This window comes from Vanessa atalanta, chromosome 9, assembly GCF_905147765.1.
Source record: "Vanessa atalanta chromosome 9, ilVanAtal1.2, whole genome shotgun sequence".
Classification (NCBI taxonomy): domain Eukaryota; kingdom Metazoa; phylum Arthropoda; class Insecta; order Lepidoptera; family Nymphalidae; genus Vanessa; species Vanessa atalanta.
Genome location: NC_061879.1, coordinates 8409510 through 8435047, shown reverse-complemented (window position 1 = coordinate 8435047; position 25538 = coordinate 8409510). Strand labels below are relative to the sequence as shown.

General features: G+C 31.5%; 1 protein-coding gene across 1 annotated transcript in view; it reads right to left on the bottom strand.

Annotated features, from left to right (window-relative positions):
• The window catches only part of LOC125066192 (ATP-binding cassette sub-family G member 1-like), an 84158-nt gene that overhangs the window by 4345 nt on the left and 54275 nt on the right, over window positions 1-25538 (bottom strand). The window contains exons 2-6 of the mRNA XM_047674161.1: window positions 15805-15922; window positions 14063-14252; window positions 10463-10608; window positions 4914-5073; window positions 133-320 (exon numbers count right to left, since the gene is read on the bottom strand). Of these exons, the coding sequence (XP_047530117.1) occupies window positions 133-320; window positions 4914-5073; window positions 10463-10608; window positions 14063-14252; window positions 15805-15922 (802 nt within the window). The remainder of the gene's footprint in view (window positions 1-132; window positions 321-4913; window positions 5074-10462; window positions 10609-14062; window positions 14253-15804; window positions 15923-25538) is intronic.

The following is a 25538-nucleotide window of genomic DNA, read 5'->3' as shown; positions in this document are numbered from 1 at the left end:
GCGGCGTCATCCGCGCCAATTTTCTTAAGTTAAAATCCCTACCTATGTCCTTATCCATATCCCCGACTACATCTAAGTAAATATTATACCAAACGAAAAATAATATCAATTTATAATGTATCGTTTACTAACCGTCCGCCTCTCACAGTCATCCGATCAAGTCTCCTGGAAAGTTTTCCATTTTGACACAGTTCCGACATTTGCGCTGCACTTTCTGAATTCCCAACTAGAGTCTCCAGGATGAAGTCGGCTGGATTGTGGGTGGTTGGACATATGTGTCCAATTTCTGTACAAAATGGCACGAGGAGTGGCGCAGCACCCTGTAATTTATTGTTTAAAAAATGACTAACATGGGTTTAGTTAATGCGTTAGTTTAGAATCAATGGTAATCTGTGATTTGACAACAAGGCAAAGAAAGTCACTGTATGAAATATGTAAACAAGTTTCACTTATTAATTTATTTTTAAATCTACTAGAAAATTAACAATGAGTAGCAAAGTTCATTCATCAAAATTAATTGAGTTTAGTTGCGTATAATTATGAATGTCAATCGAAGAGGTCGGGTTCAAACACGGCATACGCCACTGAGTGCGTTCAACGGTGAAGGCAAACATGTTGAGGATACACGTAATTGTCGGAAGAAACATTAGCATATAACGTAAACGACAGCTAGCTTATATTGCTTTCTAAGCGATAAGACTGTCTTTGTTCATCTTTTCTCGCTTATGTGTTTATAATTTTACTGCACTTGAACTTTATATAAATACAATAAAGAGCATCTACTTGACTTTATAACTAAAATTATATTCAATAACAAAATTCCTATACATCATCTTACATAAAATATTACCACCTAGTAAATTTTCATATTTATATTGAATAAATGAACTATTTAAAATGAAACAGGAAATTTAGCTAAACAATTAAAAGTCACGCAACGTATTTAAACACTCGGAAGCAATAGAGAATTTTTTACCGCCGACATTTATATAACGAAGTAATTACTTTAATGTCGATGACAACTAGTAATTATATCAACAGTATTTATTACCTTTTTCTTCACTCTTATTAGTTTATTTGTAACGAATACAACTTTAACATATATAAAACATATTATCGTAGTCAGTTATGGGTGGGCACGGCCCCTACAAAAACTTAGTGTCGAGAAAAACACGATCCTCAATAATTATTATAAATCGATCAACCATTTTTTTTCCTTGTCATACTTAAAACTTTATAATATTATGTGTCCTGTATGCCATATAAAAAAAAGAACATTTTTTTAAATTTAAATTTTGAATAATTTAATATTAAAAATAAAAGTATTTACCTCATAACAACGCACGCTTCCTACGCATATGACGGAACATATTGTGAATTTTAAACTCGTAATATATTCAATCTATTTAAAACATACATATAAAAGACATAAAGAAACGACACCGTTACCGTTTCTATATAGATATTACAATTTTATCGTTTCCTTGAGAAATACGACTAATCGTAAATACAGAATGGAGAAAGCTTTTAAGTACGAAATACTTTAAATGGCTCTAAAACTTCCTTTAAGGTATATTAAATATTATTTAATACATCTCTGAACGCATACCTAATATATTAACAAATTTTTATTTGTTACTTCAATAATAATGTTGGTCATAAATAATGTATATCATTCATAATAATTATACTATTATTATGTATATCGTCAATACGCCTGCAAAAGTCGCTATGTTTTTTTTTTCTTATTTTAGATTGTTATGCCGTTTTAATCATTGAAATTTTATTAAAATGTAATTAAAAATAAAATAGAAAAATAAGAAAAAAAAAAACAAATAGCGACTTTTGCAGGCGCAACGACGATATATAGTATAAGAAATGATACTTATTTCTCAAACATTACAAATGTTTAAAAATAATTAAAAAAATAGAAATTAATTTTTATAAATTTAAAAGTTCTTATATAGACCTGAGATAGAAATACAGAAATCAACGAAAGTGGGGATTACTACGAAAGTTTTGAAAGCTTTATTCTCCTTGGAAACTGCGGACCCGATAATAAAAGTCACAAATAAGATGTAGTGGCAGGGAAAGAAATATGAAAATTGCAAGAAGTTCGGAACTACGCGATAGTTTTATTTCATGGTCTCATGGAATGAGTGTTAAATAATACTTTTTAACCGTTTAAGTTTAAATATTTCATGAATATTGGATAATGTGCTCTTACACAAGCCTTGATGTCAGATTGTCGATTTTTAGTTATCGAGCTAATCTGAATCGAGATGGCCCAGTGGTTAGAACGCGTGCATCTTAACCGATGATTTCGGGTTCAAACCCAGGCAGGCACCACTGAAATGTCATGTGCTTAATTTGTGTTTATAATTTATCTCGTGCTTGGCGGTGAAGGAAAACATCGTGAGGAAACCTGCATGTGTCTAATTTCAACGAAATTCTGCCACATGTGTATTCCGCCAACCCGCATCGGAGCAACGTGGTGGAATATGCTCTAAACCTTCTCCTTAAAGGAGAGGAGGCCTTTATCCCAGCAGTGGGACATTTACGGACTGCTAATGAGCTAATCTGAATTATAAGTGTCTAAGGATTTTCTTTTTCAAATTAAAATTTTAATGTTCTGCTCGATAAGGTTATAAACAAAATATTTTTTTATGCACGTAATACAGCGTTCTTATCGATTAGTGGCGATTACTTCTAGACAACCTTATAAGTATCACATGTCATTAATTAAAAAAAAACAAATAACAAATTGCTTCAGAGTGTCGTATTACCTTAACTCTCTAAAAGAGTGCAGTATTTTTAAAACGAATACAGATTAAACAATAAAATTTAAGCACTGAATTTTTATGTCTTTAATTTAGTTGATTACTCTTGAAATGTTTTAGTATAAGCTAAGAGCATTCCAGTTCAGTTGCTTAGTACTCGTCTTCTCAATTAATAAACTTACAAAGCTATGAAATTTGCCTTAGTGACAGTTGAAGGAGATTACAAAGGATCGTGTATACCCATTGAATAGAAAGATAAACCAAATTCAATTTGAATAAGATCTTGATTTAATGATATATATATATATATATTCTTATATTTATAAGTTAATTTTTAAATCGATTTCTTCTTAAAATCTTAATCGTGCGTATTACTTCGAAGATCTCATTGAATAAATAATTTGATGCGGGTTAAAAGTTTTTGATTGGCACATTCGGTACCGCTGTCAGCTAAGTTAATTAAGCCACTTCAGTACAATCAAACTTCGTAGTTCCGTAGGCGGGAAATATTACGGTCTATTAGCTCAGTCTGATGACTTTGGCAAAAGTAAAATTCTTGCGTAGAAATTTCTCTGAGCTTGAAGTTTTTGAAGCCATTAACTGTTTTTATTGTGATTTTATAAATATTTACACTATTACATTTTTAATAGATAAATTATAAATAGCAAAAGACTACTACTACATTATGTACTGTACATTACAATAACATTAAGAATCTTTGAAGATTTTCTGCAGGTTACTTGGTGGTAGGGCTTTGTGCAAGCCACAATTATCATATACTCTAACGCCAAATACCAATATCCAGTTTGAAGGGTGAGTGAGCCAGTGTAACTATAGGCACAAGAGACATAACATTTTCCCTAATGTTGGTGGCTCATTGGCGATGTAAGGAATGGTTAATATTTCTTACAGCACAAAAGTCTATGGGCGGTGGTGAACACTCCGTTGGTGGATCATTTGCCCGTCCGCCTGCCTATATCTTAAAAAAACACAATCTAATAAATATAAAAAAGTAATTTCGTAATTACGGAATGATTTTTCGTTATATTCTGTTATCTTATTTTTTTCTGGAGTTAAGAATAAATAACGCAGGTCTAATAAGCAGTTGTTTACTTTGCCTTTAGGTTAATCCGGCCTCTGATAGAGTATAATATATTTCTTCTGTACAAAAAATGTTATATCGTATATGTATTCTAATAGAATAACTATTTATTTTTATTTATGTGACTTGTTACTACATATTTTCAACGTTTATCACACATAAGAATATTGTTTTTTTTTTTTAAATATAATTTTATATACCCATTATTCTTACAAATAGTTGTGTTTATAATATTGAGGTTGCTTTCTGCGTCTCCTTACAATGAAATTCTGTCTCCGATAATTTGCCCACATGTGTATGTATGTAAAAGTACCTACATTATTTTACATTTATATTTTGTATATTTAAGAGAAGGGTATTTTTTTTAGCATGTTACATCTGTCCATACTGATTGTAAAAACTATGAAACATTCATTACATTTTCAAGGCAATTTTATAAGTAAAATGCTCTTTTTTCCACCTTTCATAATACTAGCGCACTCTCTTCAAACCGAAACAGTACTACAATAATTTGTACAACATTTGATTAATATATACATATTTAAGAATATAAATTATTTTTTCCAAATCTATTAATAATTTAGTGATGTGGACAGAGGTTTTTCTTGTTGCACTAGCTAGCAAGACTGCCTCACTAGTCGAGAGGTTAGCTTTTTAGGCTACAGATGTCGTGGATTTAAATTCAAAAACCGAGTGTAACCAACAATTTTTAGATTTTTCCACATTAGGTAGAACTAGGCGAATGTATGCTTAATGAGAAATAAAACATATTTAAGTAATAATGTAATATAATAATTGCTAGGGTAAAGCCACCTCTCCTCTTCAGGATAAGGTTTAGAGCTTATTAGACGAAGCAAATCTTTGCTAAGTTTTCCATCACCACCAAACTGGAGATAGATATATTATATTATTATAATAACAAATCTAGCATATGAAAGCAGACAGTGATTGAGCTCGAACTCCTTCTGTCAAGATTTTTCCAACCACCTATGTAAATATGCTTAGAAATAATTTATTTATCATTTTTTTACCTGGTAACAGCATAGTCCTCTAGCCAAAACGTAAACTCTATCAAAAAGTGAGAACAATGAGGCCGACGGTTGATGTATTGTGCATATAATCGTTCTGCCTTGTCGTGAGAGGAGTCGTAAAAGCACAACCAGTTGCCGGATAGATACCACGTCGAGTCCGCTGAGAACAAATTATGTAAAAAAATAATTGGTTTATTGTAAAATTGTAAGTAATAAGTAATAATAAAGTAGGTATTTTACAACTTTACGTTCATACAAATTTTTTTATTATTATCGATACATTAAAAATATTATTACAATTAAAACAAGATTTTTTGCTTTATTTTATTAATTGCTTTACTGTTTTATAAAACAATAAAGCAATTAAAAAGATAAAAAAAAAACTCTTAAAAAGCAAAACAAGACAAGCTCAAAAATGTTCTCTTTGCAATATATATTTTTTCAGATTATTATGATCAAATTCTTAATATCACTTAATACACACAATTCGTTTGCGCTCAATCTTAAGTATTCCTTAAATTTTGCGTATTTTATTGTTATGTAATTGTATATTAGACTGAATTAGAACAGAAGCGTAATGTTGTGTAATGTTGTGTAATATTTTAGTTTTCTGTATTCTTTGTGAATATTTTAGTAGTTTATCTCTATACCATATTCACAAACCGAAATAATTAAAAGTAAATAATTTGGTATATCTTTACTTTTAGCAATGAGTGGTTTTTGAGTTTATCGCAATCCGAGTGACAGAGGCGGTGGGAACTTAGTTTTATAAAGTATATTGATGATTTGTTAACATTTTCTTGCATTTTTATTTAATCCTGATTTATATTCAAAATTTAAAGTCAACTCATTAGGAAGATAGGTAAAAATCATTTATGAACAAAAGTTCATTTTCGTACACGAAGCGAGTTCAAAGCTCATTATGTCTTTCAGGACTGTAGGATTAATAACGCTAAATTAATTTATATTATTACGTCCATTTAAAAAAAAAAAAAACAAAATATCATTAATTATTTATATTAAATAAAAAATACATTTAATATTTTCAGTTGATTCTTTTTAGTTTATTATTTATTGTTTTTAATTTAATTTATTTCATAAATATATCAGGTAGAGTTGTAAGGATTTTCAATATTTAATTGTTAATTTTAATTTTAAAAACGTCAGAGTTTATTTATTTATAATATTTCTCAATATTTAATAGCATTTTACTTTATGAGTTACGTAATCGATTTATTAAATAATGAGCCTTAAAATATTCATTGTCTGAAATGCCACGTTGCTGCAATATAAATTTTCAGTCTTAGATTTACACCGAAATGTATGTATTATGTTCTAACCGAAGATCAAAAGTAAAAATTAGAGAAGTAACAATTACTTTTACTATTAAGTACATCCAGGTTTGTTATTCGGTAAAAAATATACTATGGACTCATGGCAATCGATTGGATATACCAATATATTGAAAGAAAATATGAGGTAAGAAAATATAAACCTTTCACTCGAGATTATACATTTCGGCAGACATAAAACATAATTAAGTCCTTTATTATTACCTATAAAATAAAGATAATGTGATAACGTAAGAAACGATTTTACAACAAATTTTTAGACCATCCCTACTGACAGCGAAAGGATTGTCTTTAATGTCGCTCGTAAAATAAACATCGCCATTTTAATGAACATTTCTACAGCTGGAAAATATTTTAAAATTAGTTCATGCCATTTATACAGGCTGATGCTACATATATATGCACTGCGGCTTACTAGATGTATCCAACTTTAGGCAGCCAGTGTCAACTACTTGAATTAAAATTAGAGTGCTGCTAGTTTAAAATGTATATAACGATACTAAAATCATATTGTTTTTTTATAACTTTTGTATTTTGCACCATCATATATAGTTGAATATCCTTAGAACGATTGGGTACGTAACGAAAATGTTTATCGTAGATATCTGCTGTAGGTACTTACTGTGTGGTTGCATCAATCTGAATAAACAACGAGCATTCGCGATATAAAACGATTCATATGTAATATCTGTATTGAATACAATTTACTTATCTGCATTAAAATATAAATTGAAACAAGAGAATTCACTCAGCACTACAAGTTTTGACGAACATTTGAAACAACTGCTAACAGAATAAGTTTGTTTAGAAAGTCGAGTGTGTCTAAAGCATTTCGCCACTGAGTTAGACCGAAATTTATAACCTAAAACATTTGAAACTTTATACAAAACATACATTATGCTGAGTATAATCTGTTACATAGTTGAGACTGTATAAGATTACGTTTACATTTTGATAATCCAAAATGTACAAGTAACTTTATAAGGTATATCAATAATGCTAGCTTAATTACTTTAAGTTTTGCTTTTAATGAATTAGCTTTGTATTTTCAGAAAGATAAATTGCTCGAGGGAATTGAACAGGTTTCGATTTTCCTAGCACGGTTCAGTTTTATCACCGATAAAATGCTACGACGGATGTGGTGATTAAGCCAATTACTTCTTATTGTGTACATGTAATCTTGAAATCAACGTTACTTGTGTTTTTTCGAATGCTTGATGAAGGTTTATTTTAAATGAACGTAAAAATGCATTGTATATCAATGCTTTCATTACACTGATATTATGAAGAGGTAGGTTTTGAGATGCTTGTTGATATTGAACTTCCATATTATGATAGGACTGTCCAAGTGAATGCTGACAAAATTATAATCAATACAAGGATAGAAGGTTTGAAAGATGCTGTGAAGCTACAAAATGTCATCGTTATACATTTATAAAAATGTCCAACGACATTCATTCATATTTAAAAGATACGGCAAATAAAGATTACAAATGTTATATTAAAAAAAAAAAACTTTAAGTTTAAGCTTTAATGTTGTCTATTCTTGTTATCATACTTACTAAAATAAATTTAATAATAATTTTATTATTCGCATTTCAAATCTACAAAATTCGATTAAAATTTAGATTACATGATTTCAATTACGTGTGGAACAAAATATCTAGAAATTATCAAAAATCTTTAAATCTAAAAATCTAAATCTAAAAGATATTTTTGTCGTTTATGTCTTTAGAAAATGTCCTCTTAAACAGTTTTAGTCAAATCAATAAATATAAACCAATATAATTTATATTAATGTACTGAATATTTTAATAAATTCTATTTTTTCTGAATTCTTCAAATGATCATCACCAGCAATCACAAATTTAATATTATTATTTTACATATGGAAAATTGTTACACTAATATAACACTACGCGTGTAATATATAGAGTATATTATTGTAAATATGATTATAATAAATGTTCGCATAAATTAGTTATAATGTAATTTGTATTACTTCAAACTTCATTTGTATTCGTGACTTCACGTCCATAATAAAAGATTACTTATGTATGTGTATGGTAAATTTCAAAATGCCATTTTACATATTATATCGTGATCCGAGATAAATTTAATCAAAACGTTTATAAGATTTTCCGTTGTTAGCAGTTCATTTGCATATTTTGCAATACACGAAGTAACTTGTATTATGAAATTATATTAACAAATCATCTCGTAATTTTTATCTTTTGTATGGGGTTATTTTTTATAATTCAGTACTGCAAATGATTTTTAAATATTTTCCTATTCAGCATATCGTCTAAATGGACCAGTTTCGTCAATCATATATGCTAATGTTGGGATAACGAATCAGATATCAATTTAAACAAACAAAGTCAAACAGTATTTGCGTATTTATGGATCAGAGTTCCGTAATAAAATTTATGGATTATTTAAATTTATTGATATTGGAAATGTGGATTAAACTTTACGAAGTTCGTTTATCAAATATTCAACGGAATTAAAAATATTATCGAATGGTTTTTATGCGTACCTATACTGTAAGCGGACTCCATCTTGATTTTTTAATTATTAATTGCGGATAGTATTCTCAATACTGATTTATGATTTTTTTTAAATATTTTGATATATTATCGTTATCATTATATTTGTTACCTAATGTTTCGTGCATAAAAATTTATAAAGTTTTAATTTGACTCAATATTCAGAATACATTTTAATGTAGGTAATGTGGTATATAATTACTGGAGAGTTTCTATAGTTGAAATGGTCGAGATTTGATATATTTTACTCAAAAATGGAAATATAGGAATAAGTTTATTTAGTTAAAAGATTTTCAAATCTTTAGTACATTTATATAATAGAATTTTTTTTTTTATAATACTTAAGGTATATTAATCTCATCATTCCTATCACTCTCATTAGTTTTTTTTATATTGAGGCATTTAATTATTTTAATAACATTTACTCCAGTGATATTTACAAATGTAAAAATTAATTCTATAATTGGATCGGATCGGCTGAAGTTAATTTATTAACATTGTTTAATGTTTTAAAATTAATTTATTTAATATTATTCTAATAGTAGAAGTAGTAAAAATAGTACAACCGAATACCGCATCGTTCAAAATTGGGTAAGACATGGAATCCTTGATTATGCTTTGGGCATGTAATTACACCGGCTCACTAAGTCGGGTCTCCTTTAAACTGTAAAACTGAAATCCAAATTGATTACTCATCAGAGTAACTAACAGAACACTACTTCTAAAGTATAATAAATAATAGTATTTACAGTATAATAGTATTTATTTTATATTCAAAACAAATGGATGTAAACGAGTTAACTCCACATACAAACCATATAATATACAAGATATATAAGGAATTATTTTGTATGTTTATCGTTTTATACATTCCGCTATGAAAATGCAAAGAATTTATGATAGTAGCTTTGAAATAAATCTGAAAACTTCGTGTTGTTAAAATGAAGAGTTTATTTTTCTGCTTTAAAACTAAAAGTACGCATTGAAAAATAGCAAAAGTTAAAAGTATTGTAAATTTAAAATGTTTAATCTGCGTTTGTGTGTTAATATATTAAAAAACTGATGTTATCGATTCTATTATATTTAAAAATACAGTGTGGCGTAGAATATAAGCAAGTGTTGATGAAAACCATTCCATCTCGACATGAAGATGTCGAATAACCAGGCTTAGGGTAAAATGTGATGCTCATCCATCAATCGAGCACGAAGCTTTTTCATAGCAATTCACACTACGCTAACCAAAATATTGGTAAATGGAATAAGGACAAGCGAATAATAATAATGAACTAACTCCAAAGTAAATGGCCAAGAGTTTATCATCATTAGCCTTTAGAATTTTAAGAAGAATTATGAAAAGAAGAATAGATCGTATGTTCTAACATGTGATCGATTCGAGTAAATGCTATCTAGATAGCTTCTAACCTAAGTCTGTGTTCAGAGTACGTAGTTAATTTGGTCTAAAAACGCTCTTACGTGATAGTCCAAATTGTCTTTCATTTCAGAATCCCTTGGAATAGTAGGCATGAAGTCCAAATTTGTTCAGGAGTTTAATCTGTTATCATTTTGAGATACATATGTAATATATGTTGTATTATTTTCGGAATTACATTCGGAAAATACAATAATGATAATTAGATTTTTAACTTACGTGGTAGGTTCATCAAGAAAGATGATTGGTGGATTGTTAACCAATTCTAGGGCCACGGAGAGACGTTTCGATTGACCCCCTGAGAGATGATGGGACATGGTGTCTCTGTGATCCCAGAGTCCGAGAGTTTGAAGGATTTCTTCTACCTAGGATACAAAAAAATATTTATAAATATACGTTCAAGATAAATCTATTTGTAAATTCTTCGTAATAAACCATACCAGTTCTTAAGTTAGTTAATTAAATAAATTAGCAATTATATTAACAATTCTCTTTATGGTTAAGCTTTAAGATTGTCTTGATATCGTATACATATACCCTTGTTTCTATAAACTGTTCGACAATTTTGTTATTTAGTTTCGTAACTCTTTTAGGATAATAATGTTCTCGATTATATTTACAGTATAGAAATATGAATGAATGAATTCTTGTCCTACAGAAAACGGATCTAGCGATTAATCATTCGTTCAGTGTACCCTAAGAACTGCTATTCAATTCAAGATTACGCATTACTTGTAGTTTTAATAGCGAATATTTATTTAAGATTTTATTGATGTTTTATTTAATATTTTAGAAGTGACAATTTACTTTATTCTTTTTTAATTTTCCCTTAAGTTACATTCATATAGTTTCCATTTGGAATAGCAAAATTCAGGATGAGGAAATGAAAAAAAATATTGTGAAAATGATTTTTACTGTTAGATATATCACTTTAATTATCAAAATTTGATAAATATTTTTTTCGATACACGTGGAAAGCTACGCCACTGGTTATTTGAGAAGTAAACAAAACAATATTTGATATTTCCCAGGTAAATTTTGCGTAAAAGTTTGTATTACTTGTTTTAAATAAGATATTGGAAATCCTACAATTTTATGAAAGACTAGGATTTTTCATTATTTCGAAGTAGGGTAGAATGTAGATAGACAGATGTGATAAAGGATTTTACTAATTTATAAAAATAACATTCTATAAATATCCTACGTCTTTTGTTCTTGAGGTGAATTTTTGGATACACATGTAGGCAGTATTTCATCCGACACGTGTGGTCCTCGTGATGTTTATGTTCACCTTGAGCACGAGATGAAATTATAAACATAAATTTAGTATATGAACATATTATTCAGATATTCTCTTCCCCCACGATTGACAGCAAGAATCAATTGTTGAAAGACATTGGGCTATCTCGGCTCATTTAAATCGCGACGGAGCGAATCATTAAAGGTAAGGAGGAAGTGTATCCTTTATTTAATTACCTTTAATTAAATTTATAACTAAACATCAATCATATCATTATTATATTAAAAAAATATATATTATCTAATTTAGAATAAAAACGAATAAGTACAAATCGGTATAGTGAATAATAAAAAAAAAAACACGAGAATATATTGAAATAATAAATCCTGTTTACAATTCTATTTATCCTACGTTCTGCTGCTTATCCTAATTACCTCCTCAAAAATCACCATGACCTGAAAGCGGTGGGTCGTAACGACCTCGGCTAGGATATTTCATACATTACGAGTACGAACTACGCCAGCAAATTAGCTTGATATGTGAAAATAAGCCGCCGGAATGTTTTGACCGAAATGTAAGCAAAGCATAATATGGAAGCAAATTTGTATTTGAGATATATTTTGAAATCAGAACATATTAAGAAAAAAAATGTTTTTAAATTAAAATATCGATTTAAATATTTATTAAATAAAAATACGAGATTGCTTTTTTTTTAAATTCTATTGTATACACAAAATATATTCTCTTAAACATTTTTTTTAAACAATTACTTTAGTTTTCACTTAAAAAAATATTATTACTAAAAATTTATTATATACCTATAAAAAATATAAAAATATATGAGCAAATGGCATTTTTACTATATAAGATGAGAATAATTGTTTACTAGGCGATTCGAATTTCAAATTTTCTTGTTCTTCTCAACAATCGTTTTTTCTTCTTTTTACAGCGTATTATGGTGTAAATGAATACATTTTTATCTTAGATCCCTATTTATCATTTATGAAATTATTACCATTGTTGTTTTGGATTCCTTTGTCGTTTACTGGTAATTTATAGTATTCCACGTTTGTAACCGATATGAATCATGTAATATATCGGAAAATGTTCAAATGTATTTGTTATGATGTTTGGAATTGTTGAACAGGAAGAAGAGCGAATATATTAATATAATTATATAATTCGTAAGTTTTGATGAACTTTCGGTGAATTAATTTACATACTTAACTTCGATATGGAAATTTGTAAACTTAAAGTAAACGAGATATAATAAAACTATACAGACATTATTTAAATTACAAAATAAAACATGCCATGCAAATGATTGTCCTGTGGCATTGTATCCAGGATACTGGCAGTATTCTTAAGTAAGCGCCAACTCGAGGGTCACCGGAAGTTTGGACCAGTTTCTTAGAAATATCATTTATTATTTTTTCAGTATCAGACGATCATGAACCATTAGTTTTAAAACCCAGAACCACCAATTCATACTCGTTAGATAAAAGTAAGTAAGTAAGTATTTGTAGCTCTTTAGTATTTATGCAGATTCAACGAGTGCACCAGCTTTGCGTGATCTCTGACTCTGTCTATATGTGATACTGCCAGCGTGTATACGCAAGTATCCCACACAACACGTCCTATCGGCCGTGGCACTATTATATATATTCTTTTCTCCCACTATAATATATATGCTCACAAGTCGCGCGTATATTTTATACTTCGTTGCTGTACCATTATTATTACAAGAATAAGAAAAATACATTGTTCTCTGTTTTTATTTATTTCACTTAAATTATAAAGTCTCTCACTATCCATCAATTTCGATGTTTCACATCTGCGAGGCATCCCTTGACGACCACATTATTTTCTGTTTTATAGAATTAAACCTATCTTTAGTAAATAAAAATGCGAATATCTGTGTGTTTTACGATATAACGCTGTTTACTCAATATAATTCTAGGTTAGGCACCTAGACGGGTGTTTCGTTAAGAAATAAGTCGATTACTCAACACTTGAGTATAGTCCCTTTCAAATACTGCTTCTTAAAGTGCTTTAAATATACGTATGTTCAAGTATGTGGCGTATTACGAAATAGTTGTTTCCTGCGACATTGCCATTCGGAACCAGCTAATTGTTTATAATAAGCTATGTTTTGTATAAACAAAAACATACCTTTTTTACACACTCGCTTATGGCATTTATCTTTAAGCTTAGTATCAGCACTATTACTATCGGCTTAATTTATCTGTTCTTACTATTTTAAATGCTTTTTAATAAATATATCCTATTATTAATGTTATGTGATTTGATTCTGTTGTTTTTTTTTGTTACAGTAATAAGTGGTTCTTACAAAGTTTAATTTATTCAATAAAGACATATATTTGATTATATTATGTGAATTAAATGAAAATGATCAAATAAAATATATCTGCTACGTCCGTTAAAATCGTTTTGACTACTGATATTTAAAGGTCAATCTTTAAGTCAACAAAGCTAATAATATTCACTGTCTTCTAAGGCTAGATCAGCTAATAATATTGCTTTAAAAAAGGATGAATTCTGATAAATATTTTACTCACTATGAGTTCTTTTTCGGCTCTCCCCAATTCTTTTCCGAGTTTGAGATCAGCGGCTATCATCATGGACTCGTTGACTGTGAGCCAGGGCTGCAGAAGGTCATCTTGCATAATGTAGCTGCTAAGTTTCTTGAATAACCTCATGTCTCGCGCATGACCATTGACCGTGATCCGACCATTTACACCATTTGAACTGGAAATAATAAAATTGTTTTTTTAATTATATGATAGCTTAAAAATATTTTACGAACAACGAATATCCTTTTTTTTAATATGTGTTTTTTTGGTATGTGTATGATTGGTCTAATGGTAAGTGATTACAACTGCCATTCCACCGCCATCATTGCCAATGCATCGCCAATGCACCACCAAACATGGAAACTAAGATGTTATGTCTCTTGTGCCTGTAGTTACACTAGTTCTCTTATCGTACAAATCGGAACACACTACTGGCGGTAGAAGATATTATGATGCACTCATCCTGTTGTACGGCTTGCACAAAGCCTTCCCGCCAAATAACGATATAAGGCAGGTTTTACAAGGCGATTGTGCTTTGACCGAACTCATACATTACTAGTGTAAACGGCACGGTCACTATGCCGTGACCGTGTGCATGTGAAAAGTAACTATTACACATTTCCATATTTGTAATATAACGATGAAAACTTCCAATGCTCGTGCTAAGGAAGATTGCTAACCCAAAAAATTGTCAGCTTCTCAAACTCCGCGGCGTCTCTGATTTTTATGATCATTTTCAAGTAATATTTAGTATATAGCAAGTCACTTATAAATAAATAAATATTGGACAACATCACATACATTACTCTGAACCCAATGTAAGTAGCTAAAGCACTTATGTTATCGAAAATCAGAAGTAACGACGGTACCACAAACACTCAGACATAAGACATAGAAAACTAATGAACTTTTTCTACATCGACTCGGCCGGGAATCGAACCCGGGACCTCGGAGTGGCGTACCCAAGAAAATCGGTGTACACACTACTCGACCACGGAGGTCGTCATAATTATACTGGCTTATAGCTTGGAGCAGTTTCGGCCTTTGCTACATTTTTCTTTGCATTGAGATATTGCATCGACTGCGAGGGAAACGCTATAGTGTAACGCTGCAGCTTTGCTGTTCGCATAATTACCAATTGTAAGCCCCCGTGCTTCGAGTTTGGTTAATCTTCGGGATCCCTTGTCAGTGACCTTACTGTATAAATAGCCTATATAGTTAGCCTATTTGCAATTTATAATTTACACTTTCTTAAAGAGTTTTAACTACATAACTTAAAACATTGTTGAATTTGACATAATATATTTATTTTAGTGTAATGTCATATTTACACTTGTTTAATTATTAGCTTTGCTGATAAACGTTTACCCCAATAGATATTGGTAATCAAATAATGACTTGGAAAGTATTATTTGTGGTAAATAAGATTGAATTCGAATATAATTGCTACCTAAAACATAGCGTAATACGATTTATGAAATAGTTTGTCTTTATAGAGTTCGGTTAAATTATATAACTGCCGATTGTCTCGTAGAATGTATTGAAGTTAAAAATAATTCTATAATTTTGCCACAAATTAAATAAATGTTAAATAAATAATTTAGCTAGTTAAAAAATATATTAAAGAGCTTTAGAAAGAATAGTTATAATTATTTCAACATTTAATATTAGCTTGACAATAGAATTATTTCTCGATTTAGCGTAATTAGCTTTAAATTCATACTCACGTGTATCCAGCAAGTATATTGAGCAGTGTAGACTTGCCAGCGCCAGATGGTCCCAAGATGCAAGTTAATTCGCCTGATCGAAATTCGCCCGATACGTTGTGTAAAATACGACGTTCACCTGTGAACAACAAGGTACATTGAAAATTACATATATAAAACTTCTAGCAAAGACAAAAAGAGACATATAATAACGATTGTATTCTTTATTTAAAATTGACATTTGTTTTGATATTTAAATGATCAAAACAAATGTCAATTTTAAGAACGAATAGAATATGTTCGATTATTAAAAAAGTTGTGTCACCTACACTAACCATTAATATTATCTAAGGTCAAAATCAACTTTACAACGAAAATATTTGAATAAGAGACGAGTATTTACGTTCATTGTACTTAAAAAAAAACATATTAACTCCACGTTTACATAAACATGAATTCGATGCTCATGATTTTCGCATGTAAGCCGTAATAAAATTTGGTCATAATATTTTAATTAAAAAAAAAAGAAGATAATAGAAGATAAGGTTGTTTAAATTGTCCTTATTCTGTTATTAGCGTAATGGTTAATTGGCCAATAAAGCATAATAATGTCCAAAAAAACTTAAACTAAAATCCTTTTGGGATATAAATTGCTATAATTATTTAAATATATTTTTGCTTTGTACAATTAACTGATTACTAAAGTAAAAGAAACTAGTTGAAAAATGATTGTTTTTGTATATAAAAAAAAAACATCGTAATGTAAATTTGGTATAATAAACATTGTAAGTGACGTCACTTAAATAAATGTGTGTAAAGTATCTTAAATACAAATTTAATAGTTTTTTAATTACGTAGCAACGACGACGTATTACGACTAGCAAATATGTCATCTAGTAAGTGGTTACTACCGCCCATAAATAAAGGCACTGTCAGAAATATTGACCATTCCGTATACAGCCAATGCCTTGGGAACTGAGGTGTTTGCCTTTGTGCCTGTAGTACACTGGCTCTCTCATCCTTCAAACCGAAACACAACAATTCCGAAAACTGCTGTTTGATGATAGAATATCTGATGAGAACCTACCCTGACGGGATTGTACTAAGTGTTTGTTTGTAGTGTGTGTGTGTGTTTTATCGAAAGTTTTTTTTTCCCTCATGACACTAATATATGATAATGATACGTACTTAAAACTTAATTATATAGGTATAAGGAAACAAAATGTCTTTGCTATTATTACTATTATTTAAATTACATCTAAGCGAATATTTAACATAATTAGAGTTAGAGAAAAAATATTATTTACTATACTTATTAAACATTTCTCATTTTTTCATTAAGCGTAGCAATTTGTCGTTTAAATTTCTCTTGTAAATAATGTACAGATCCGATTTGATAACCTTCATATAATAGCAAACTACAACTATACAAAGTTTCTATACAAACAGATAAGCGATGTGCAATTCGATTAAAACTTTAGAGACGATTTTATCAAATAATAAAATATACTTTATTCAATTACACGCACACACTTTTGGTTTGCCGAACCAGATGTAATGTAACCACAGGTTCGAAATGTAAATTCTACTTAGAAGAACCGGAAAAAATCCATCCGTACCAGTAGATGTGATAGAAGAACTTTAACTTCCCATGGGGTGTTTATGGGTATCTGCCATCTCGACATAACAAGGTTAAAATAAGGATTCATCCACGCTGTTTTTCAACCATACAGATATAATATATAAAAACTAACCAATCTATTCGTCCGGTCAGTACTAATGCGTCGTGCAAAATTTATTGCGTTTTTTATCACATGTTTATTTAAACCACCATTAGTTTAAATTGCAAAGCCTAACACAAACATTATAATTTTATAATTTTTCAACGATACGAGTTAAAAATATGTAAATTATTTATTTTAATAGCGAATGATGGGGGATAGGTACTGTGTGATCATATTTAAAGGCTACAAAAGAACTGTATTTGCTGTCCGTGACTTTTCTATAGATAAATTATAGTATATTAATATATCTCAAAGCAAGCAACGTAAATAATTGATCAGATCTTTATCGGAGACAAATTTCACAGCGCACGCCCTGCGTGAGTAGTTCTCTCCGAAAAGTTCTAAGAAAATTCAAGATAGCATGTATCTTTTATAGATAGACTTGTACCCTTTTTTATTCTTCTTTATAAACAATCGAAAAATTATAACTGTACTTTAGTTTAATTGTCACAATGTTATGGCGTCTAGTAGTTTATGATATGAAATTATAATCAATAACAACGCATTACTTTATTCATTAATTCATCTGTCACACCTAAGATTGTAATAATGCAAGATATAATAGGCTATTTTTCACCAGCAGCTTCGTTCGCGTTTTAGGGGGTTGGTTGGTTAGGCCAAAAAGGTATTTGTTCCAGCTTCGCGTGGGATATATTAGACGTACCTACGTTTTATATTGCAATAAGAAATCAAATAAAGAAATCTCATAAAATAAACTAATCTTTCTAAGCTTAACTAGAAAGATTAATTTATTCTAAGCATCATTTCTGTGACGTTTATGTTATCGCGGTATTTTTGGCAGACAATCATAATATAATTTACCAGCCTAAGCCGCATAAAAAATAAAATATTTTTAACGACTTCTATGCAAAATATCCGTTTTCTCTATTTTTATTTTAAATTGAATATGAATGTATTATTTACTGAAAAAAATCCGTAGAAATTATATCTGAATAAAAGCGAAAACCACATCAGAATCGAACATAAGTACGTATCTACTTTAAAGAAATTTAACAAAGAAACGGACAGACGAGAAGTGACTATTTTATATTATTTAAACTAACAGCCGTATTATAATACCAATAAATTTTTTAAACTAGTTTACTCAAGCTTTCTAGAACAACATCGTAATACATCACAATGAGTGTTTATTTATACAAAAGAGTAAAATGTTTACGATCCATTCTGCACATAGCCTTCGGTCAGTATAAAATTTAGAACAAATTGAGGTATTAAATTTTATTTTTATAGGGCTTTGTGTTCGAAGACTTATTACGGCTTATTGATTTTTTTCAGGCTAAACCAATTTTTATTAACATAAGCTTTTATCATAAAATTTTATGTATAAATATTTTACTTTTTATGTTCTGTGTATAAATTCAGTTCACAAATAAGAGTAGGTTTTTCTACGTAACAACTTTTGTTTTCTTTCTATTTGATTTTTAAAGGGGAATTATATTTGAATGCACCGTAAAATGTACCTACAATTGTATCATTAAAATGAAGTTTAGACTAGTTTTTTGATTAATCTTTTAGTTCCATATTTGTATTGATTAATATCCAGCACTATCTAGAAAGTAAAAAACTAAATATCTCGAGGTACAAGATATCAACATATCTATCCTGGATGAACGTATAAATAACGACACGTTATGAAAAATCCAAAATACAAAATTAAAAACTCTATTTGATTACGCGACGCACGCGAATGAAACTCGCAGTCGGTATATTTTTTCGACACATTAACTATCATCGTATATATTTTACCCAATTTACACATAACTTTAATGAATTATATATCTAAACATTGCACGTGATGCACGAGGAAGGTTTAGATACCACTTTACCGAATTTATGAATTTTGCTATGAAGCAAGCTTGTTAGTAACCAAGGGAGGTTTCCCTTGGTTACTAACCCAAACAAAACAAAAGGCGAGTTAAGCCGTGGGCGACAACCAGTTGTTAAAATAATGCTGTAGCGTATTTAGGTGTATGCGTACGTTGAAACGTCTATGTTTTGTCTATGGAATGATTTTGACGTATGACGTACTTCTTTCTCTCTCTTCCCTTCTGGTGTGAGCCGCGGTAACGTGTGTTATGTGAGTGCGCCGCGCCCTTTTGAAATTAGCTTGTGTAACGGACTTATCCTTCTCCTATAATATCACCCATCCCTTTGGCTGTGTTCTTCGAGTGTATGAAGACCAAGGGAGCGCTCCCAAGAAGAACGTGTCTTCACCGAGCCCAGAGTTTTGAGGTAACACCCTTTTATACCAAAAATACAGTCCACTTTTCTCTCGCGCGTACATTTTGGTCCTTCGTAGCCAAATTTGAGATTTAAAATTTAGTGTAAATCGGCGATTTTGTGTGTTTTAAATCGCGTGTTAATACTTCAAAATCATTCCATGGAGAAACGGATAATACTTTCGTTAGGAGCTAATGTGTAATTTAAAATAGTGTTAATTTTTTATTTCGCTTTACAACATTACGTAATTTATATTAATTGCGTATTATTTGCATTGTAGAAAAGTGTAATTTTACATAAAAATAATTTAGTCGATTATTTTTCGAAGTACCTTCATATTTTGTGATATTGTCGGTCGATGCGCAACCGCACAATATAGACCGGACGCGTCGTGTTATAACGCAGTCGAGTTCAAAAGTTTAGTATTATATTATTTAGTGTCATAATAATTGTGTTTCTTTACTTAGGACAACTTGTTTTTTAGTTTGAATTGAATATAAATCTTATTCCTTAGCTAGTCTCGTGTTTTGTAAAATAATAATTGTATTGTGTTAAATATGGATTTAAATCAATTATTATTTCATAGAAAATTTCTCGTTAAGCAATTAGACCGTATGTTGCATTACGAAAGTTCGGATTTAGTTGATGAGTTCGACGCGAGTTATGGTGATTTAGACTTACTTCGTTCTCAGTTTGAAGAAACACAGACTAAAATCGAATCAACTTTAATATCTCAAAAATTATTTGTAGAATCCGAACAGGAGGAAATCCGTGATAATTTTATGGACAAAGTGATCGACATTCGTGCGAAATATAATAAATTCTTAAAGCGTAAGTCAATTATTGAGCGTAGTGATAGTGATAATAATTCTGAGCGTAAATCTGATTGTGGACAGTGTAGTGCTCCGAATACAAGTGTTAGGTTACCTAAGCTGCCGTTGTTAACGTTTTCCGGTGAGTATTCAGAATGGTGTAGTTATTTTGATTTTTTTAATTCAACCATAATCGGTAATAATATTTTATCGGACATACAAAAGTTTCAATATTTACGTGGAAGTTTAAAAGGTGAAGCATACAATTTAATTAAATGTTTATCATTAACATCCGATAATTTTTTTGTAGCCTGGAATTCCCTTGTAGAAAGATACTCCGATAAACGTCGCATAGCAAATAAATATATGGATGAATTGTTGAATTTAACTTCGTTGTGTAGTGACATAGACGTCGAAGGTATGAAACGTTTAAGAAATAATTTGGTAGAAAATTTAAGTGCATTGAAGGCTTTAGGTTTTCCTACCGGTGAATGGAGTTTTTTGTTGCTTCACTTAGTGTTAAAAAAATTAGATAGTGAGTCGAGACGTCGCTTTGAATTGTCCTTAGAAAATGATCGCGAATATCCGACATATGTTCAACTTCTAGATTTTTTAGATAAGCAAATACGTGCTTGTGAAGCGTCGAGTCAAGGTTCGATGCGTAGGGTGTTGAGTGTTAAGAGTGCTAGCGGGAATAAGTATGTTTCTTCTTTTACAACCGGATTTAAAAATAATAATGAGTGTGTAATGTGTTATTCTAATCATGAGTTGTATAAATGTCCTAAGTTTTTGCATCTGTCTCCGTATAATAGATCGAAAGTGGTAAAGCGAAATAAATTGTGTTTTTTGTGTTTATCAGGTAATCATGTTGCCTATGAGTGTAAATCAAACTTTAAATGTGACAAGTGTGTAATGTCACATAATAAACTCTTGCACTTTAAGCAAGATAGTGTGAATGAGAAAGAGTGTTCTCGTGTTCGTGAAAACGAAAGTGGTGTACGGCGAGTGTCTGGCGAGTGTGTGAATGCCAGCGGAGAACAGGCTGTGGTGTCCCTTAAAGGCTCTGTGTGTGCGAGCTCGGGAACAGTTTTGTTGTCCACTGCCGTGGTTCGAGTGAGGCGACGTGACGGCTCCTGCGAGATGGCTCGCGTGTTGTTGGATCCCGGTTCACAGTCGTCGTTCGTAACCTCTAGTTTCATTCGTCGATTAGGCTTACCGATTCGGCAGGTGTGTGTGCCAGTGTGTGGTCTCAGTATGTCTAATGTGTGTAAGGCGAATGGTGTCGTGTCGTGTGAGATACTACCTGAGAATAGTGATAATAATTCTCAGATTGTGTCATGTTTAGTGTTAAATAAAATTACGAACTTTATACCTAATGTTTATGTTCCTATTGAACAGTGGGATCATTTAAAAACATTAAAGCTTGCCGATTCAAAATTTAATATTCCATCTAAGGTTGATATTTTGTTGGGTGCTGAGGTGTTTCCCTCTATCATAAGAGACGGTCGTGTCGTAGGTGCGTGTGGGGGTCCCTATGCTATCAACAGTGTGTTTGGTTGGTTGGTTATGGGAGAGGTGAGAAATAAAAATATAAAGAACCTGCAGAAGGTATCTATGTCTAATTTTATATCTGATGAAAACCTCGATTCAATTTTGAAAAGGTTCTGGGAGATTGAATCAGAACCAGTTGTTGGTTCTTTTTTAAGCCTGGAGGAGAGGCGCTGTGAAGATCATTTTGTTTCAACTCATACTCGTGAAAAGAATGGGAGATATAGAATTAGACTGCCTTTTAAAACTGATCGACCGGACTTAGGTAATTCGCGGGATATCGCTTTGCGGCGTTTATTAGCTTTGGAAGGAAGGTTCAACAAAAATGAATTATTGAAAAGGGCATATAGTGATTTTATGAAGGATTATTTGGATTCGGGTCACATGGAATTGGTTAAAAATAATTTGGATGTTCGTTATAGGCCTAACTACATTCCACATCATTGTGTTATAAAAGAGTCTAGTTCAACGACTAAACTACGTGTTGTCTTCGATGGTTCTGCGAAGTCGGGTAATGGCGTGTCGCTTAATGAATGTTTGTTGGTGGGGCCTAAGCTTCAGAAGGATATTGAAACTATTCTTTTGAGGTTTAGGTTACATGAGATAGTTTTTGTAGCGGACATAAAACAAATGTTTCGAGGAATATTGGTAAGCGAAGATGATAGGGACTATCAGCGAATTTTGTGGCGAGATTCATCATTTGATTCGGTTCGTGAATATAGACTTCGAACGGTCACGTATGGCCTCTCTTCTTCTCCGTATCTCGCAATACGGACCTTGCAACAGCTGGCCTCTAATGAAGGGCACAATTATCCAAATGCTGCTAAGGTTCTTGTTAACGATATCTTTGTCGATGACATCGTGAGCGGAGCAGCAGATTTGAAGTCTGCACTAAAATTAAAGGATGAACTCATAGCTTTATGTTCTCGAGGGTGTTTCGAACTTCGCAAGTGGGCAAGTAACAATCCTTCTGTGTTGATTAATATTCCTGAATGTGATAAGGAACTTAGTGTGAATTTTATTGCAGCAGAAGATGAAAGTGTCATCAAGGTGTTGGGTGTGCAATGGAATCCACAAAGTGATGTGTTCCACTATAATGTTAGACTCGATTCGTGTGAGTGTACCAAACGAGCAGTGTTATCTCAAATTGCTAAGTGTTACGATCCCTTAGGGTGGTTAAGCCCAGTCACATTGTTTGCTAAATGTGTGATGCAACAATTGTGGGTGCGTGGTTTATCGTGGGATGAACCTTTACCAGTTGATCTTAAAAGGGTGTGGTTACAATATACTAAGGAGTTTTCAGTCTTGTCGAGTGTGAGAATAAATCGATTTGTATCGACGACTGCAGCTTCGATTGAGCTTCATGGGTTCTCAGATAGTTCTGAGCGTGGTTACGCTGCTGTTGTCTACTTTCGGGTTACTGCTGCTAATGGACGCAGTGAGACGTATTTACTTATGTCGAAATCTCGTGTTGCACCTCTTAAAAGGATTAGTATACCACGGTTGGAGTTGTGTGCTGCAGTAATTCTATCTCGTTTGATAAAATATGTTATGAACGTGTTCGAAGATAGAATAAAAATCGATAGAGTTTTTGCGTGGACTGATTCTACTATCGCTTTGTCCTGGATAAAGAGTTCATCTCATCAATATAAAACTTTTGTGGCTAATCGAGCCAGTGAGTGTCAGTGTAATGTTAGTCCTGAAAATTGGTTTCATATTGCTTCGGTTCATAACCCCGCGGACGGTGCTTCGCGAGGAATGTTACCCTCAGAGTTACTTTCATACAACCTTTGGTGGCAAGGGCCTCCTTGGTTACGTTTGTCACGGGATCAGTGGCCTGTGTCTATGACTAATGACATAGGGGATAGTGAAGTTAATATTATAAATAGTGAAAGGCGTGTTATTAAAGCTTTTGTTTGTGTGAATGACATTGATTTTGATTTGCTACATAAGTACTCAGATCTTTCTAAGCTAGTGTGTGTTACGGCGTGGTGTTATCGGTTTAAAGTTAATTGTTTAAATGTTGAAAAAACTAAGTGTAATTATATTACAGGGTCGGAGTACAATTTAGCGTTATTGAATTTGATTAAGTTAGTTCAAAGAAATGAGTTTAGCGATGTGTTTAATTGTTTATCAAAAAATAGACCGTGTGCAACTGGTATACAAAGGCTAAAACCCTTTATAGATAGGTCTGGCATACTGCGTGTTGGCGGGCGGTTGTCTAATTCTTCGTTGAATAATGATATAAAAAATCAAATTATCTTACCTAAAAGAAATCATCTTACAAAATTAATTATTGATTATTACCATAAAATCTATTTACATGTTGGTGTACAAACATTACAATATTTATTGCAACAGAAGTATTGGATACTGTCAGCTCGTAGTATTGTTCGACAAAGAGTATTTCAGTGTATTACTTGTTTTAGGAATAAGCCGAAAGCTGTGCAACCGCTTATGGGCGATTTGCCCTCTTTTCGAGTGGATAGGTGTCGTGCTTTTTTACGTGTTGGTATTGATTATTGTGGGCCTTTTATGATAAAACTAGGAACTCATAGAAATGCCAAACTTTATAAGGCCTATGTGTGTTTGTTTGTGTGTATGGTGACTCGTGCAATCCACTTAGAGTTAGTGTCAGAATTAACAGCTGAAGCCTTTATTGCTGCTTTAAAACGATTTTGTAGCCGTCGAGGTGTGTGTAAGGATGTGTACTGTGATTGTGGTCGAAACTTTGTGAAAGCGAGTAAAATGTTGTGTGAATATTGTGTCTTGCATAATTCTAGTGATTTTAAAGACAAAGTTTCGAAGGAATGCCTAAAACAAAATATTAATTTTCATTTTAATCCACCATATTCACCACATATGGGTGGTATGTGGGAGATACAAGTACGTAGTTTCAAACATCACCTGAAGCGCGTGATAGGTCAGCAGACGCTTACATATGAGGAATTCTATACTATCGTATGTCAAATAGAGGCCGTGTTGAACTCTCGTCCAATTTGTCCGTTAAGTTCTGACCCTAGTGACCCACAAGCGTTAACACCTGGTCATTTTTTAATAGGTCAACCGCTTGTAGCTATACCTGAACCAAACGTAACAAATGAAAAATTAAATCGTTTGACTCGATGGCAACTTCTAAGTAATATCGTGCAGCATTATTGGCAACGATGGAGTCAAGAGTATCTCCATACGTTACAACAAAGGTCCAAGTGGACAGAGTCACGGAACAATGTTAAGATAGGCTCATTAGTGGTCCTCAAAGAGGACAATTTACCACCCTTGCAATGGCGTCTCGGTGTTATTGAGAATACGCATCCCGGCAAGGATGGTGTGGTTCGAGTGGTTTCTGTGCGCACTGCACAAGGTGTTT